The sequence below is a fragment of the Dicentrarchus labrax genome, unplaced genomic scaffold, assembly GCF_905237075.1.
Source record: "Dicentrarchus labrax unplaced genomic scaffold, dlabrax2021, whole genome shotgun sequence".
In the NCBI taxonomy this organism is placed as follows: domain Eukaryota; kingdom Metazoa; phylum Chordata; class Actinopteri; family Moronidae; genus Dicentrarchus; species Dicentrarchus labrax.
This window is the reverse complement of record NW_026136714.1, coordinates 24,738,047-24,754,684: the sequence shown is the minus strand read 5'-3', so window position 1 is coordinate 24,754,684 and position 16,638 is coordinate 24,738,047. Positions and strand designations below refer to the sequence as shown.

General features: G+C 41.9%; 1 protein-coding gene across 17 annotated transcripts in view; it reads left to right on the top strand.

Moving 5' to 3' along the window:
* Positions 1–16,638, top strand: part of LOC127375553 (citron Rho-interacting kinase) — a 40,760-nt gene that overhangs the window by 15,527 nt on the left and 8,595 nt on the right. For 3 of the 17 annotated variants that reach the window (XM_051421505.1, XM_051421503.1, XM_051421504.1), the window contains exons 10-30: positions 894–989; positions 1,194–1,310; positions 1,512–1,621; positions 1,802–1,976; positions 2,687–2,884; positions 2,990–3,043; positions 5,935–6,132; positions 8,454–8,647; positions 9,334–9,469; positions 9,552–9,656; positions 9,950–10,090; positions 10,211–10,330; positions 10,945–11,188; positions 11,379–11,537; positions 11,736–11,759; positions 12,740–12,910; positions 13,959–14,139; positions 14,652–14,740; positions 14,918–15,022; positions 15,312–15,481; positions 15,908–15,952. In XM_051421505.1, the coding sequence (XP_051277465.1) occupies positions 894–989; positions 1,194–1,310; positions 1,512–1,621; positions 1,802–1,976; positions 2,687–2,884; positions 2,990–3,043; positions 5,935–6,132; positions 8,454–8,647; positions 9,334–9,469; positions 9,552–9,656; positions 9,950–10,090; positions 10,211–10,330; positions 10,945–11,188; positions 11,379–11,537; positions 11,736–11,759; positions 12,740–12,910; positions 13,959–14,139; positions 14,652–14,740; positions 14,918–15,022; positions 15,312–15,481; positions 15,908–15,952 (2,832 nt within the window). The remainder of the gene's footprint in view (positions 1–893; positions 990–1,193; positions 1,311–1,511; positions 1,622–1,801; positions 1,977–2,686; positions 2,885–2,989; positions 3,044–5,934; positions 6,133–8,453; positions 8,648–9,333; positions 9,470–9,551; positions 9,657–9,949; positions 10,091–10,210; positions 10,331–10,944; positions 11,189–11,378; positions 11,538–11,735; positions 11,760–12,739; positions 12,911–13,958; positions 14,140–14,651; positions 14,741–14,917; positions 15,023–15,311; positions 15,482–15,907; positions 15,953–16,638) is intronic. The other 14 variants (XM_051421508.1, XM_051421506.1, XM_051421512.1 and 11 more) reach the window with 10 other exon arrangements.

Genomic DNA, 16,638 nt, shown 5'->3' with positions numbered 1-16,638 from the left:
ATGTAAACTAATGGATTATTAGTGTGGGGGTGTATGGACTGTCTATGAATAACATCTCTCACTCTCTTGTTACAGCTGTTGAGGTGGGTCAAATTATATGATTAATTCTAGATATAATGATACAAGTTATGATTTTTTAGATAAGGCCGTAGAGTTTGGTCACATTACTTCAAGCTTCAACCTGATCAGAGGTCTTTTTAGCCAGAACAAGTGAAAAACAACTATGTGGGTGTACAGTGGAGAATGTGGTTTTCATAATAGGTAATAATAATTGCTGTATTCTACCTAGGTGTGACAGCTCCCGGGCTTGAGTATTGTGTATTAGTTCCACCTGTGCTTTTCTTGCCATAACAAGCTAAAAAGGTTTATAGAGAGCGCTCCTAAGAGAAGGTTTATGTCATTGATAAGGATGACATGCACTTACACCTGCTTACAGACTCCATCCATAGTGACAAAGACAAGGGACTGCTCTTTGTGCCTGGATATGCCATAAATGCATTTTGTGAAATTGTGTCACTGCTTTTATACATTAAACAAAATAATGCACAGCCTTGTTAAAGCAGCCTTAACAAATATATTGTACCTGCCAACAAAAAACATGTGGTAAGGTGACTGAATTGCTTGCTGACTCCCACTTGAAATTGAGCGAAATAAAAGCAGTATTTCTCTAAAACATGATGAGGCACATTACCAGCAGGAACCGTCACTGACTGGAATTAGGTGTTAGTGATTCAGATGTCCTTCTGACCACCCGTCACTCATCACAAATGCGTGAGCTGTTTTTTGTGCATTACAAAAAGTACGCTAAGTACTTTTGTCTGCTTTTAAGCTTTGTGAACGCGTTCCCTGATATTTAAACATGCAGTACACAACATACTGGTATTTTTGTGTAGGGGCTGGAGGAGAATCTGCGAGAGACCCAAGCCACAGCCCAGAGGTTGGAGACTCATCTGAAGCAGAAGGAGAAGCTCTATGAAGACAAAATAAAGGTTGAATTTCAGAACACATAAATATTCACACATATGCAGACTGTTTGGTGCTACGTAAAACAACAGGAAGGTATAACCTGACGTACTTTAGCTAGGTTGAGTTGTGGGTGTGCTTGGGTCATCTACAGTATGTCATCTTCACATTCTCTGTCCTGTTAAGTGATATCCTGGTTATGGTTCTGTGGGCTGCCTGGCATTGAGCAGGTGTTGGAGGCCCAGATGAAGGCGGACATGGCTGATAAGGAGATGCTGGAGTCCAGTCAGAGCAAATATGAGGAGGAGGTGCGGGAGAAGTGCTGCATCATCAGTGAACAGAAGGCGGTAAGAACTGACCAGCCTGGCAGCGACGCTATTTCAGCCGTATTTGAACATTTATCACACTGACATAGATTTCTTGTTTGGGATCATCTTGGGTAGGTTATTGTAGAGCACATGAATGAACAATAAGCTGATCCCAATTAAAGCCAGTGTTGTGAAGATGTAACTAAATGTTAAGTTAAAAGAGTTATATTTTCTGCTCAGACCATAAATGCTATGGACTCTAAGATGAACAGCCTGGAGCAGAGAATCGCTGAGCTGTCTGAGGCCAACAAACTGGCAGCCAACAGCAGTATCTACACCCAGAAAAACATGTAAGTTTGGACACACAAAACATTGTTATTCTGTTTGACAGTAAAAGCATGAGAAAAACATGCAAAATAATACCTAATAGGACACCTCGTTTTTGTCTTGGGAGTGTATGTACACATAATTCCACAATACCAGCTTGCATTGCCTCCTATTGAACTTTTTTACGTGTGTGGTCTCGGCAGGAAAGCCCAGGAGGAGATGATCTCAGAGCTTCGCCAGCAGAAGTTCTACTTGGAGTCTCAGGCTGGGAAACTGGAGGCCCAGAATGCCAAACTGGAGGAGCATCTAGAGAAAATGAGTCAGCAGGAGCAAAGCAATAAGAGCCGTGTCCTGGAGCTGGAAACTAGGCTCCGGGAGGTGAGGAGATATTATAGTGAGATTGCTGGATATAGGCTTTCCGACTAGCGTGTGACACACAGGTTAAATTCCTTTTAACATTTTCCCTCTTCTACGCAAAGAATCTGTGTATGTCTAAGCACAAGAGGTAACACTCTAAAATATTAAATAGATGAAGTTGAGCACTAGACCCCTTTCCTCTGTACTGATCTGGCTCCAGATAGTGGAAGCACACCTGTGTATAAATGCTTCCCTGAATATATATTGAGGAAATAATTATTTTGAATCACAACCCCAAAGGCAGGTAGAAGCAAGTGCAACACATAAAATGGTTGCTGAATGATTATATACAGTATTAGCTCTAGCTACTAGCTTGAATGCTGAAAAAGGTAAAGAACATTAGATGTACAAAACAGAAATGGGACATATGACCCGAAGATTTTGTAGAGTCTTGTGTGTTTTGAAACATTCTTAAGTAAGTGGGTTTTAAAGGCTAGAAATCTCAGCACCTGGAGGTCACTGGTATTGATGATGGTAATTCTTTAGTACTGAGCAAGAAAAAAACCACCTTCACAAACTATTATTAATTCAGATGTAACAGAAAAGAGCAGCGCAACAAATTGAGGTGGAGTCAGACAGGGTGAAGTGTCAGCATCTGCTGCTCCCAGGGGTGAATCACTTCCTCCTCCTCCCTCACCTTGGATGGCCCCTCTCTCTGCCTCCCTTTGTAGATCGGGCTGGAACACGAGGAACAGAAGCTGGAGATTAAGCGTCAGGTGACAGAGCTGACCCTGTCGCTGCAGGAGCGAGAATCCCAGATCAGCAACCTGCAGGCAGCTCGCCACGCTCTGGAGAACCAACTACAGCAGGCCAAGACGGAGCTGGAGGACACCACTGCAGAGGCCGAGGAGGAGATCACTGTGCTCAGAGTGAGAGAAAAACAGAGAGAAAGTATTGAAGGTGATGTCTCCATTGATGTTTTATAATTCAGGCACTAAAGCCTGTCCCTCTCTCTTTCTTGTCATACCTGTTAGGCACACAGAGATGAGATACAGCGCAAGTTTGATGCCTTGAGAGACAGCTGCGCGGTAAGCTGCTCACTCCTTTACATTTTTTTTTTTTTTTTTTGCACGTTCACTATTTCCAGGAATAGACGGCTCTTCTGGCATTGAACACCAGCTGAATCATCACACATCATCACACATAACTAACAGTCTAAAATAACCATAATTTCAGTCCATATTTCTGTCATTCTCCGGTACATTGGGCCTCAATTAAAGGATATCTCTCTCTTACTTCCATTAACCACAAACTAAACATATTCTAATAATAATAGAAATAATACTAACCATCTACATAATCTCTTAGTTTGTGAAAAATATGGCCAGAGCTCCACACTAATGTTTTTAGGGCTGTCTTAAATCATTGTATCTATGGTCAAAGGGAGAATTGCTGTTCTAAATAAGCACTCATTTTTACATTAGTGTCAGATTAATTCTCAATTAGTTTGTTTCCATGATGCCTTGTGCCACAACTAAATGAGCTGCTGCTACCAAAACTAGCCCTGCTGGAACAGCTTTTATCCTGCCATCATGCTTGTTTGGCACTTTCACATTCTGGGGACTCGGGGAGCTAACACACTATGTCACAGTCCACACTTACTGATTGAATTAGCTAGAGGACGTTTTTGTTATTGCTGATCATTTTCTTTTCTGTGTGTGCAGAGGTATTTATTTCCTCTCTCTTTTACACAACTGCACCATCTTGTCACCAGAGCTTCTGACAGTGAGGCGTTGTGTAATCAGCCTACTAATGATGTTTGAAAAAACTAGTGCTCAGAAGTAGCCACCTTTTTATGTAGCGAGATACATCTTTCAACCGTTTAAACAACTTTTAGTAAAGGTAGCTATCCATAACCTATTTATACAGACAGTAAATGTTGAAATGATGTTAAAGCATCTTCTAATCCCAAAGCTTTACAAAGTTTAAGTTTGAATAACTGTATTTGACAGTTGCACATTGGAGTCACTGCACAGTTTTCTCAGTCCCTAGGCCAATTTATTTATTTTTTGTTATTATTATATTATATTATTATTTTTACTTTTTCCGTTATTACTGTAGTGCCCTGTTATCCCACTTACCTTGACAAAATTATGTCATGTTTAATTTCAAATTGGTATACCTTCAATAAACACCAAGATCATCATGGTCTTCCTTTATTTCCTTGCCCTACTTTTGAGATCCTCCCACTCGCAAACTGTTCAGAATGCGCTGTCCATAGATTCAGCTGGCCGATGTTCAGGCAAACACAGCCAAATTCTGCAACGAGCAGAGCTTGAAATGCCACCCTATTTTTTGCCCTGCTAAGACTTGCGGTGTTGGTCTATCTGCTGAACACTGGACCAAGATACCTTCACAACTACAGCAAATCATCATTACATTTTGTCCTTGGGGTAAATCTTAATGATTTTTGCCATCCCTTGACATTTTATTTTTATAGACAAATATACCACAATCTAGAGCCAGTTTCCTTGAAATATACTAAGGCCCATTCCTGCCCCTCAAAGAATGAACTTCCAACTTGGACCAACTTTCCTCTTGAGCTATCTTAAAGCAGGTCAACTTTGCACACAAGACAATAGTCTGATCTTTATTGTGTCCACGCACTGTTGCCTTTTTCACTAGTGTGAATGTCTTTTTTGTATCTTTACAAGATACAGTTTAGCAACATAATGAGACATATTGTTAATTAATTTTGCTGTACTGTTTCTTCTATGGAAGCTGTGATTCTTTTGTTGTATCTGACTGTTATTGGCAATGTTTTAAGTCAGTGGGGACTCCTTTTATACTGGATTAGCCAAAAGACATTTCCATCTGGTTATTTCATCTATAAATATGTTCTCAGTTGAATTACCAGCAGATTTACTATATCTATTTATGTTGCAGTTTTATCCACATCAGTCACCCATACCTAAGTAGCAAGGATTTTACTAAAAAGTGGTTACGTCTTAACTTCTCATCTCTGCTGCTCAGTCTGTTTCATAGAAAGCGCAGATGTTCCTCTGTGTTTTGTATCATCAGTGTACAGTAAATGTTACATTAATTTCAGTCAAGGAAATCGTGGGACTGATTTACTGCCTCTTTAACTGGGCTTTTTTTATTTTCCGTACACCCACAGTCTTCACAAATAGTATTGAGCAATTTGTATTCAGCAGGGTTGAGGATGCAAAGCTCCGGATGTGATTTACTTTAGGTCTGGAAGTTTCTCTATAGATTGGGATGACAGACAAGCAGAGTAAATATAGAGGCTTGCCAGATCACCGCTGTATTCATTCCAGCGTTGACTTCCTCGCCCCGCCTTAAGTATTTAGTTGGTGCTGTCAGTCCCCCTGCCTCGGGGGAGCAGAAGCACTGAGTCAGTGCAGAACAGACAGCTAATTTATGTACTTAAAAGCTTTGCCTCTTTCCCCTTGCCACCTGGAAGTTCTGCGTGGTACACATGTTCCCATGAGAGCTGAGAATAAGGGGCTCTTAACAGGCAGCCTCACCAGCCTCTAACCCTCATTTCCCTCCAGCGTGCACAGCAGTCATGGCTGATTAAGGGAACAGACTGATGCTGATGAAATGATTAGCCTGCTCCTTGCTCTGAATGCTGCCTGGGTTAAATAAGTAGCCTTGATATCATGGCAAAATGATCCCTGCATTATATCACTAACCTAGATATCTGCATCATGTAATAATGCAGCAATAGAGTTTTAGACGTGGGGGTGTTTTGTCAAGTTTTTGTGTGCATGAGCTACAATTCTATGCCTATATGCACGATGGGGGTGAGACCTTTTCATGTGTGCAAATTGTAAAATGAATGTATACTCATTGTGTACATTACACTACAGATAACATTATAATACCGATATATTTTGGGTGCACAGTGGGTGCTCTGTGTCACCGGCATTCTGAGTGTCCTGTTGGCGTCCTGCAGGTGATCACAGATCTGGAGGAGCAGCTGACCACACTGACTCAGGAGAACGCCGAGCTGAATCGCCAGAACTTCTACCTGTCCAAGCAGCTGGATGAGGCCTCTGACGAGAGAGAGGACCGTCTGCAGCTCAGCCAGGATGTAGATAGGCTGCGTCGGGAGGTGGCCGACCGTGAAATGCACCTTAACAACCAGAAGCAGGTACCTAGCTGTTGGTGGTCATGTTCCCGTTATGGTTGTGTGTGTGTGTGTGTGTGTGTGTGTGTGTGAGTGTGTGTGTGTGTGTGTGTGTGTGTGTGTGTGTGTGTGTGTGTGTGTGTGTGTGTGTGTGTGTGTGTACGTGTACTTTCCCTGCAAGTCTGGTGGACAAGTAATAATCAATTTATGCAAAACTGGTCTCTTTTAGTCTCAGTCAGTCAGGAGTTTTTACCCTGACTTGACAGAAAATTAAACAAGGACACACTGCAGTCTTCCATCCAATCATTTTCTAACAACCATGGATGGGTCGCCAGTCTATCACTGAGTAAACACACAAACAATCAAACAGCTGACTCTTGAACCCAGTCACAGTGCTTACCACTGTGCCAACATGTCACCACTATAGTCTAGTAGTTAACTACGAACAAAACAACAGCTTTCTATTTTTTTAAGACAGCTGTTCTCTAGTTTAGGCTCCTTCCCCCTGCCCACTTCCCACTCACAGCCAGTCAGACACCAGGTTTTTTTACCTACTCACACTATGTGATATCTCCACACTACCTTTGACAGGTGACCTAGACATCTCTCCCTGCTCTGACAGTGTTAAGTGTAAATCAGGCAAAAGAAACCCTGGGAATATTTCAGTAATGTTATGTGCTGTATTCTGTATGCAGCGAGAGAGAGTGCGAGCGAGGAGGCTGTGTGATGTGTGCGCGGCCCTGTGGGAGGATATGTGTGTGGGTGTCCAGCAGCGCTCTCGGTCCTGCTGGTTGTGTAACCAGCGATGGAAGTCATAGACGAGGGATGGGGTGGTGTGTGGGAGGGATGTGTCATCCCCATCACTCCCAGGTCGTGTCAGCTGTGGAAGCGTTGGACTTCAGAGGGCCGTGGTGTTGCTGCAGCACCAGCACAGGCTATATTTGTCTCCCAATGCTTTGTCTAAAGACATGAAACACAGCGCTTTGTGTAGGCCCAGTAAATAACGTAGAAAAACCTTTTGTGTCCAAACATGTCATGTAAATAATTCCAATAAGAGTACTGATGCTGTTTTTGTAATTGCAGTTTTGGGGTTATTTTTTAAACTGAAGGTGCACACATTCATTTACATGGTAAGTTAGCTGTCAAACTCCAAGTATGCTGCCATCAAATGCTCTTCCTAGGCCCCCGTGTCTGGGATTGTAATTTATTTTCGGCAGCACTTCTGTTTTATGTATCTGTGGTGGATTGAAACTAGTACTGTTCTTAGGTACAATTTGAAGGACATGGGTACTTCCTTTATATGTACAGTATATGCTTCCTTGTTAATATCTTCGAAGACATTTTAGATGGATATATTGTAGTTTTTACTCCACTACATTTATTTGAGCTCAGCTATAGTTACCAGATAATTTGCAAATTTTGCTAATAGATTTTACATACAAAACATATGATCAATTTCAAAATACAATTACTTGTTAAATATCCCCTCCAGAGATGTATTACGACATGTATACAAATAGTGTTCTCAGAACAATAATGTGTGTCTTAATTATTAAAATCCTTAAAAAGTCATCTCCTCCTTCTACCTCATTAATTCAGAATCTATATGCAAATTTAGTCAGTTATTTAACTTTAGTTATTTCTAAAGTTTTCCGGCTGGACGCAAGATGTCTCCTACTTCACTGTAAAGTCCATTCTCATGTTTCTACATCACACTGTACAAATTGCATACTGGACCAGGACTGACTTTCAAACTATTTGTGATGTCACAAATTATGCTGGTAGACCCCGCCCCTTAAAATCCAATTTTCAGTGAGCACAGAGAAACTTTCCACTTTCAGCAGATGAATGTGAAAACATCCTTCTAGTGTCAAACTCTGCACAGACAGCATTCAAAATTCACACTGTAGCAACAAGAAGAAACACTGATTTCTGACTGGAGCCCCTCCAACACTGTGTAACCTGGTTAAAAGTAGCTTCCTGTTGACTAGCTACAACATTGAAATAAAATAGTATAATATAATATATAATAATATACTGAGACATTTACTATTATTTTTGACACACTTCAACTACATTTGACTGATACTTCCATATTAAATTTGGATTTGGATATAAAGCCATGTAAATTGTGGTATTGCTTTTACTTATACAAATTATCTGAATACCTCTACTACTACTTCGCCAGGGTCAGGAGTAGTAGCACCTTGTATTAACTACATTGTCTTCTTCATCACTCCTTTAAAAGATTGTCTTTTCTGCTGACAACTGCTGACAACTGGAGTTGTTGAGTTGTGTCCTTGGCATAGCTGGCATTTCTCATTTAAATCCTGTTTTGTAACTAGAACCTTGAGACACTGAAGACCACATGCACCATGTTGGAGGAGCAGGTTCTGGAGCTAGAGACCCTGAATGATGAGCTGCTAGAGAAGGAGAGACAGTGGGACGCCTGGAGGGCAACGCTGGAAGAGGAGAAGAGCCAGGCTGAGAGGAGGACCAGGGAGATCCAGAGACTGCTGGACACAGAGAAACAGAACAGGTTACACCCACTCGCCCACTGTAGCACTATAACGGTGTAGACATTTATTGACTTAATTGACCCCTAAATTTATGTAAAGTTTGCACAAGGTTACGGAACATTGAGATATTTTGTAGTGCAGTTACAATTGAGATTATTAGCCTTATTAGAGGGATACAAGTCCCTCCATAGTGGTTTCAATAGTCCATGATATAAGACATTTTGAGAAAGGGTTTATGAGTTTCTTTTTTCTAGACTATAAAACAACTTTCTTTGCTTTGAATGTTGCTGTTGCTATCGGTGTTGGATCAGTTCCCTCCACCTACACACACTGAATGCAACAGGTTTAGGCATATTCTCTGGGGTTTGTCAAATGGTATTCTGGGAAATATATGAAATTATTTTCTGAGTTGGTGTAGGCAGGGCGGGTGATGAAAACAGGGCACACAGAAAGCATATTAAAACACAGATAGATTTTTCTTAAGGTGTATTTTCCTTTAACCCCAACCCCAAATCTTCACCCTAAACTAACCCCTAAGAACTAAGAACTGTAGAGTGTAGATATACAAGAATAAATACACTGGTACATGAACATGGATTTATTTGATTTGATTAAAATAACAGCCAGTTATCTAACAGTACATTATAGCTGACCTGGAAGAGTATGCACTTGAATAACTAGTGTAAACAATGGGTTTCTGCTCTAGGCTTCGTGCAGAGCAGCGCAGCTCTGAGTCCCGCCAGGCTGTGGAACAGGCAGTTAAGGAGCACAAAGCTGAGATCCTGGCCTTGCAGCAGGCCCTCAAAGACCAGAAACTCAAAGCTGAGAGCCTTGCCGACACTGTAAGCATTTCCACACTGTTGAGTAAGTGTTTTACTTTTTGTGGTTAGCATATGTTATAGCAAACTCTGTGCTCTTTCTCAGTTGAATGATCTGGAGAAGAAGCATGCCATGCTGGAGATGAATGCCCGCAGTTTGCAGCAAAAGCTTGAGAGTGAGAGGGATCTGAAGCAGAGACTGCTGGAGGAGGTACACCCTGTGTTTTCACACGTATATCCCATTGATCTCTATTGTTTTCGTTTATGCAGTATGTACACATTTAGATGTTTAAATGTGCATGTCTTCCTGTCATACCACTGCTTTGCCACAATAGTTAAATGAAATTGATTTCCTGTTTGTAAAGTCAAAGCGGTACCAAATGTCAAACCATGCTGGAAGGTGTTGGTGCTATCATTGGAAGCAATCAATTGTAAGAAGTGCAAGCGGCAAAGTCACAGCATCCAGATGGTGATGTAACAGTTGTATTTTTTTTACCTCCACAGCAAGAGAAACTGCAGCAGCAGATGGATGCCCAGAAGACCCACATCTTCCGTCTGACTCAGGGCCTGCAGGACGCTCTGGACCAGACTGACCTGCTGAAGACTGAAAGGACTGACCTGGAGTACCAGCTGGAGAATATCCAGGTGCTGCTCCTCACACATACACATACACCACCCCCTCCAATTCTGTGTCCCTCTGTCACCCTCTCTGTGTGAAGTGAAGTACTTGAGGAGAAATTCATGGCAGTAGTGATGTTCACTTAGCTCCACCTGCAGGCTGTGTACTCCCATGAGAAGGTGAAAATGGAGGGGACCATCACCCAGCAGACCAAGCTCATAGACTTCCTCCAGTCCCAGGCCCATGGTGGCTCCAAGAAGAAAAAGGTCAGATGGGATTTTATATTATAATTTGTTCGTCTTCCTGCACAGGTCTGAGGTTTTTGAAAGAAATTATGTAACTTTTCAAGTTTTGAAAAGTTTTGGCATTAATAAAAAGCTAAAAAGTCATCAAACGTTAACTAGTAAAATTTTCCCAATCTAGTTAAGAAACATTTAAATATAATAACATTTTTTAAGTGGAAGTATTCATAATTCAGATGATCAGGATGATGCTTTCTGGTTTACAAAGAGCTCCACAGAGGCACAATTTCATGATGACCTAAAGCTTCCACAACTTGCATTTGGTCTGATGAAATATGGTCAGGTACTTTATTGTGAAAACCTTGAATTAAATAGACTGATCTGATGTCAGATATCTGAGATAGGAGAGAGACAATGTGACAATTAGGTAATTCATTAGATTTTTTAGAACATTTCTATTTAGGGAGTGATTTTGAATTATTGTGACAAGTTTGATTATCACTTTATTTTAAAAGTTTAAATTCAGGGCATTACAACTTCCACCAGCCTCATTCAGAAAGAGCTGTAGATCATCACCACATAGAAACTGAATTAGTACTGAGAAACTAAGAAAAAACAAGTTTAAAACAAGTGAACAGTTGGTTCCTGTGTCTCAGGGTCTGTTTGGACGTCGTCGAGAGGACCTGTTGGCTGCCATGGCTGCTCAGGCCCAGGCTCAGGGTCAAAGTCAAGGCCCGGTTTCCCCTGTGCCCCCCATCCAACCAGTGCCTCTGCAGTACAGCGACATGAAGGCAGCTCTGGACAAAGAGCGTGCTCGATGCTCCGAGCTGGAAGATGCTCTGCAGAAAATGAGAGCGGAGCTGCGATCCCTGAGAGAGGAAGGTGAGACTGCTCCTCTGCAGCAGCTTATCCACATTTACGATTTTGCACACCATTAATTTTAGCGATAGTATACGACTAACATTATCTTCTTGGAACAGAAAACAGATTACTCAGAATGATAGAGCAATGTATCATACAAATACATAAAATATTGATATATAATCAGTTAATTCATTCTTCCAATCGCCAGCACTCCAGTATAAGGATCATGGGAACTCAACAAATCCGGCCACAGCACGGCAGCAGATGATTATGTCTGCCATAGTTAAGTCTCCGGAGCACCAGCAGGGCCCGACCAACCTGGCAACCTCCAACTCTGGGCGCAGGAAGGAGACTGCAACACCAGAGGGTGAGTGAAGGGATAATGTTTACTGAAGTGCAACCTTTTCTCTCTAACAGACACATACATGCAGGTTTATATGGCTTCATACTTGACACATACTGGCCCTTACCTGCACACACATAGACACACAGACACATGTAATATCACTCGCGAAGGATCATTTATGAAGCTCTTACTATCCTTTTTCTCTCACACACCTTTCAGAGAGAAGGAGGGTCACTTTTGAAAGTAAGTTGTCCAAACTCATGGTTCCTGCAGTTTGGTCTCTTATCTCTCTCTTCTCCTTTTGCCTCATCCACATCCTTGAAAGGCCAGATTTTGAAAGCTCTGCACTTTATCAAATGTGAGATCCCACCAGGATGGTCAGGTGAAGGCTGAGTAAATTTTCACCTTGTCAGTGCACAGCTTTAGAAATCTGAAGCATTTTTATCTTGGTTGCTGAAGCTTAGCTTATCTGATTTGCAGAGCTATGCTCTTTAACTTACTACAATCCCACCTGAACTTCACATCATACACTAACAGAGATGCACCATATGATAAACTCTGCAATGCACAAAACACTGTTTGAACCCACAGACTAAAGGTATTATCCAGTCATCTTATTTTTTCTAACAAAATGTGAAATCTGGTGATTGTGACTGAATAAAATGTAAAACAGACATACTTTAAGAGCAACAATATAATTACTGTAATTATATAACACACAAATAATAAGTGTATACTATGGAAAAGAAATGCTACAGAAATTGATAATACATAATTACCATTAACTGTTTGCTTTATATGTTTTAACATGTAGTGTATATTTGTGTAAAGACTCATGAGTTTGAACATGTGTGGTATATGATCAACAAGTCCTTAGGAGACCAGATGTTTTATGATGTTGTGTTGTGCACACAAGAATACTGCACACACACAGTGAAACTTCATACTGACTGGATAATGCCTTTAAATGCAACAGTGAGTGGGCACAAGCAAAGAGATTGATTAAATCAATATTTTTTTTCAAGCATTTTTGTCTTCGGAGTTTACTTGCTTTTATGCATTTTGCCAAACATCTTACCGTTCTTTTGGAAACCTTCTTTTGTTGAAGTGAGTTCATAGCGGGTATGGCATGGTGCACTGAGGTTTTGAAGTGATAGATGTACCTGACACAGTAAGGCATACTGGAGCTGCCCGCCCTCACTGTGTTCCCTAACTGTATTCAGAGTATAGCCGTCGTTTGAAGGACAGTCAGAGAGACAGAGAGAGGGAGAGAGAGAGGGTGGTGCACCACAACACCCCTCACCGCTTCACAGTGGGACTCAACATGAGAGCTGCCAAGTGTACTGTGTGCCTGGATACTGTGCACTTTGGTCGCCAAGCTGCTACCTGTCTCGGTGAGTTACAGATGTGATGGAAAGGGAAGTCCTGAAACCACATGATCCACATTACCTCCATGTAAACTGAAGAAAGATAACATAGTAGTTTGTGTTTTAATTTGTTGCCCCATTCATGAAAGTAACATTTCAATTTCAGCCTTCATAATATTTATTTTTCCTATGTATGTTCTATTGTATAAATGGAAATTATAATATGGATGATACATGGGAGTGTTATTATGATGTGTGAAACCATGGTGATGGCTGCTGCTGTTGCCTCTCACTCATTCCCATTGTTCTGCCTTTTTTATAACCCTGCATTGTTGTGGCTGAGACCAGTATTTTTCCAAACTTAGAAAAACAAAAACATAAAAAAAACAAAAACATAAAAAAACCAAAAAACAATCTCAGTTCTATCCATAAACATGGAAGCCCTGAAAGGCAAGTGAATTTTTTTTTCCTTGATTATATATATATATATATATTAATGATAAGTGGGTGCACCACTCCCCCATGCTCTAAACAGGACTAAAAGCATTCATGTTTTTGTTTAAAGTGGGTTTTAATTTCTCCATGCACTAAACACAAGGTACATGTTAGTAAGTTATGTAACGGTCACGTCTTTTTCTTGGCTAGAAATGTATTTTAATCGCCACTAAAATAAATTAAAATTCACCTTGAAGAAAACATGAACCTTTTAGAAAAAAATCACTAGCCTTTCAGGGCCTCCATACCTAAAGGAACTGATTACAAATAAAATACTACATTTTCATTGGAGGTATGCTAGTTTTGAGATGATGAACTGGCAAGCACTGTTTGTGGATCCCATTGGTCACTCCTCACCAGAGTAACTGCTTCTGATGTGACTGTGCTGGAGTGAAATACCTACTGCTCTTTAAACTGATAATGTAGTTAGTTTGAATTAATTTAATTTATACCTCTCCTTGTAGTCTTTGCCATGATGCGTCCTCTTCCTTTTGTGCCGGTGGTGGCACAAAGGGGTGTGGAGAGGAGACAAAAGCTAATTCAGCATTGCTCTGTCTTTACCGATGTTTTTTTTCCTCAGAATGTCACGCTTTGTGCCACCCAAAATGCTCCCCCTGCCTTCCAGCTACATGTGGCATGTCCAGCGACTGCTCCCTGCACCTGTCTGAGGGGCTGTGTCGGGACAAAGGCAGCTCCCCGGGCCAACAGCTCAAAGAGGCCAGCGGACACATGCACCTGGAGGGCTGGATGAAACTGCCCAGGTCAGCTATGGGCACGCTGGTGTCATTGTTTAAGCTTTTTTCTCACAGCAGTTTCAACACATCCCATGCAAAAACAGCTGATGGACAACAACATTTTAGTCTTTATATATATCTATCACATGGGCCAGAAAAAACAACCTAAATATATAAGTGGAGAGGCTTGCAGATGCTTGGATACAGAGTCACTGAACAGTTTAATGAGTGTTAAAACAACTGAAGCTGTTCTGGAGGCATGTGGCAGCCAACACCTTGCTAAGACACTTCATGTTGTGTATTCATCATGTCCTTCTCACCTCTTAGTGTATTTGTCTTGAGCAATATAGTTTCTCTTTTGTGCTGTGGCTGTGTCATCTCCTCCCACTGATCAGGCAGGCTAAGTCCTCTCAGGCACTCTCTGTTACGGTCTGTCTAGCAGAGTCCGCCCATCTGGTACTTAAACCAGTTTAAACAAAGGCATTTGTAGAGTTTTACGGGAAAACTGTCAGTAATGCAGTTTCCTTGTGTGTTTACAGGAATGGGAAGCGAGGCCAGGGCTGGGAGAGAAAATATATGGTCCTGGATGGGACTAAAGTGTCTATCTACGAGATAGAGCCCAGAGAAGGTGGCTTTCTTTTTCCCCTGTAACATAGAGCAACAATTTATAGATCTACCAAAGCTGATCAGTTCTTCACAAACACTGCCTCTGGTGTGTGTGTGTGTGTGTGTGTGTGTGTGTGTGTGTGTGTGTGTGTGTGTGTGTGTGTGTGTGTGTGTGTGTGTGTGTGTGTGTGTTATTCAGATTCAGTGAAGCCACTGGAAGAGTTTGACCTGTGTTTGTCAGATGGAGAGGTGATTGTTCATGGAGCAGTAGGGGCATCTGAGCTACCCAACACGGCCAAGTCAGGTATTATACGAAGTGTGCCGCACCTTCCTGACATTGCTTTACATGCTTCAGGATCTCTCTTTATCCTATTTCCTCCCCTTCATCTGTAACTTTCTTTCAGAATTCTCGCCAAAGTCTTGCATGAATAAGTTTCTTCTTCATACAAGACTTCTCTAAAAAATGAATTGTAGAGGAGTTATGGTTCGCTGGAGAGACCCAGCTATATCATAGTTTGAGTTAACTAGAAACCATTAAGGTAAGAGAGTATCATCTATGCAGTCATACCTTACTTATGTTCCCTGTGTATCAGATGTTCCCTACGTCCTGAAGCTGGAGTCCCGTTGTCATGCCCCCTGCTGGCCTGGACAGTCAGTTTACTTCATGGCTCCCAGTTTCCCAGACAAACAGCGCTGGGTGGCTGTTATGGAGTCTGTGGTGGCTGCGGGGCGAGCCTCACGGGAGAAGGCCGAGGCCGACGCAGTGAGTATCTCTGGAGCAGGCGAGGGGCGACCGGGGCAATTGGCTCTCTGTGTCCTCCATGTCTGCTGACTCAAATCATAAACCGTTAACGACCGTGGTCACAGATAACTGTCTTGTCCGTGGCTATGGTCGTAAACTTTCTGTTTAACTGTGTGGGGGCTATTCATGAGCAGCAGATACTGTATTCTTCAAGAGTTCATTTTAAGACGTAGATTTAGAGTTTTAGTGGATAACCCCCAGTTCACTTATATGTGTCGTTAATTGTCCCCTTCTTCTCTCCTCTTCTCTCTCCCTCCTCTCTCTCTTTGTCTTTCTCACTGCTGTTTGTTGCTTTTTCATCATGCCACATTGTATGTCCGGTATATGGGCATGTTTTGTTGATTTGTTCTATTCTGCCCATTCCATTGGGTTTCATTGTACACATAGGCTGCTGTGTCCAAAAGACAAATGGTTCTGTCTCCTCTGGTCCAGGTAAAGAGTTACAAAGATATAGATATAAGACTTACAGACACACACACATACCTGCATAACCTTCAGGAGGCACGCAGTAGTGCATGTGTCTGTCATTGTGTTGGTTGGTCACCCCTCCCTCCCCCTTCCTGCTCACCTCACCTGCTGTGACCACTCCTCACTCTCACTGTTCTCTGCTACACTGTCACATCCTGTACAAACTCTGTGTCGACGTACCAGTTTGAATGTTGCTCAAATCTTCTTCCCTGCCTCCGGTGTCCTGTTTTATAAGCACAGTACACACCTTCTCACCAAGATGTGTGATCATCTTTGGGTTGATCCTCTCCAGCTGGGACCAGGGATCAGACAGCGGGTTTTTACCTGCTCGTGTACTCGTCTGTGTTTTTACCCTGCCGCCCCTCTCCACACTCTTTAGAGACTGGGACTCAAGTCACGTGACTCTGACTCTTCTGTGAGACATGAGTCACAAACTGGGTGACATCGACAAAAGATATAGACTCCAATTTGCAGCTAAAGAAAACTAGTATATTCTTCATCACTTTCGCCAAATCTGACTTGAATGATTTCCCAGGCTGCTGTTGCCGCTTTGCCAAGAGGTAAAATCGGGTTAGCCAGTTAAGAGTGAGGTATCTCTTACCCAGGCTGTTGTGATATCTTGTTTATAAAATTGTTGTGCTTAAAGGACT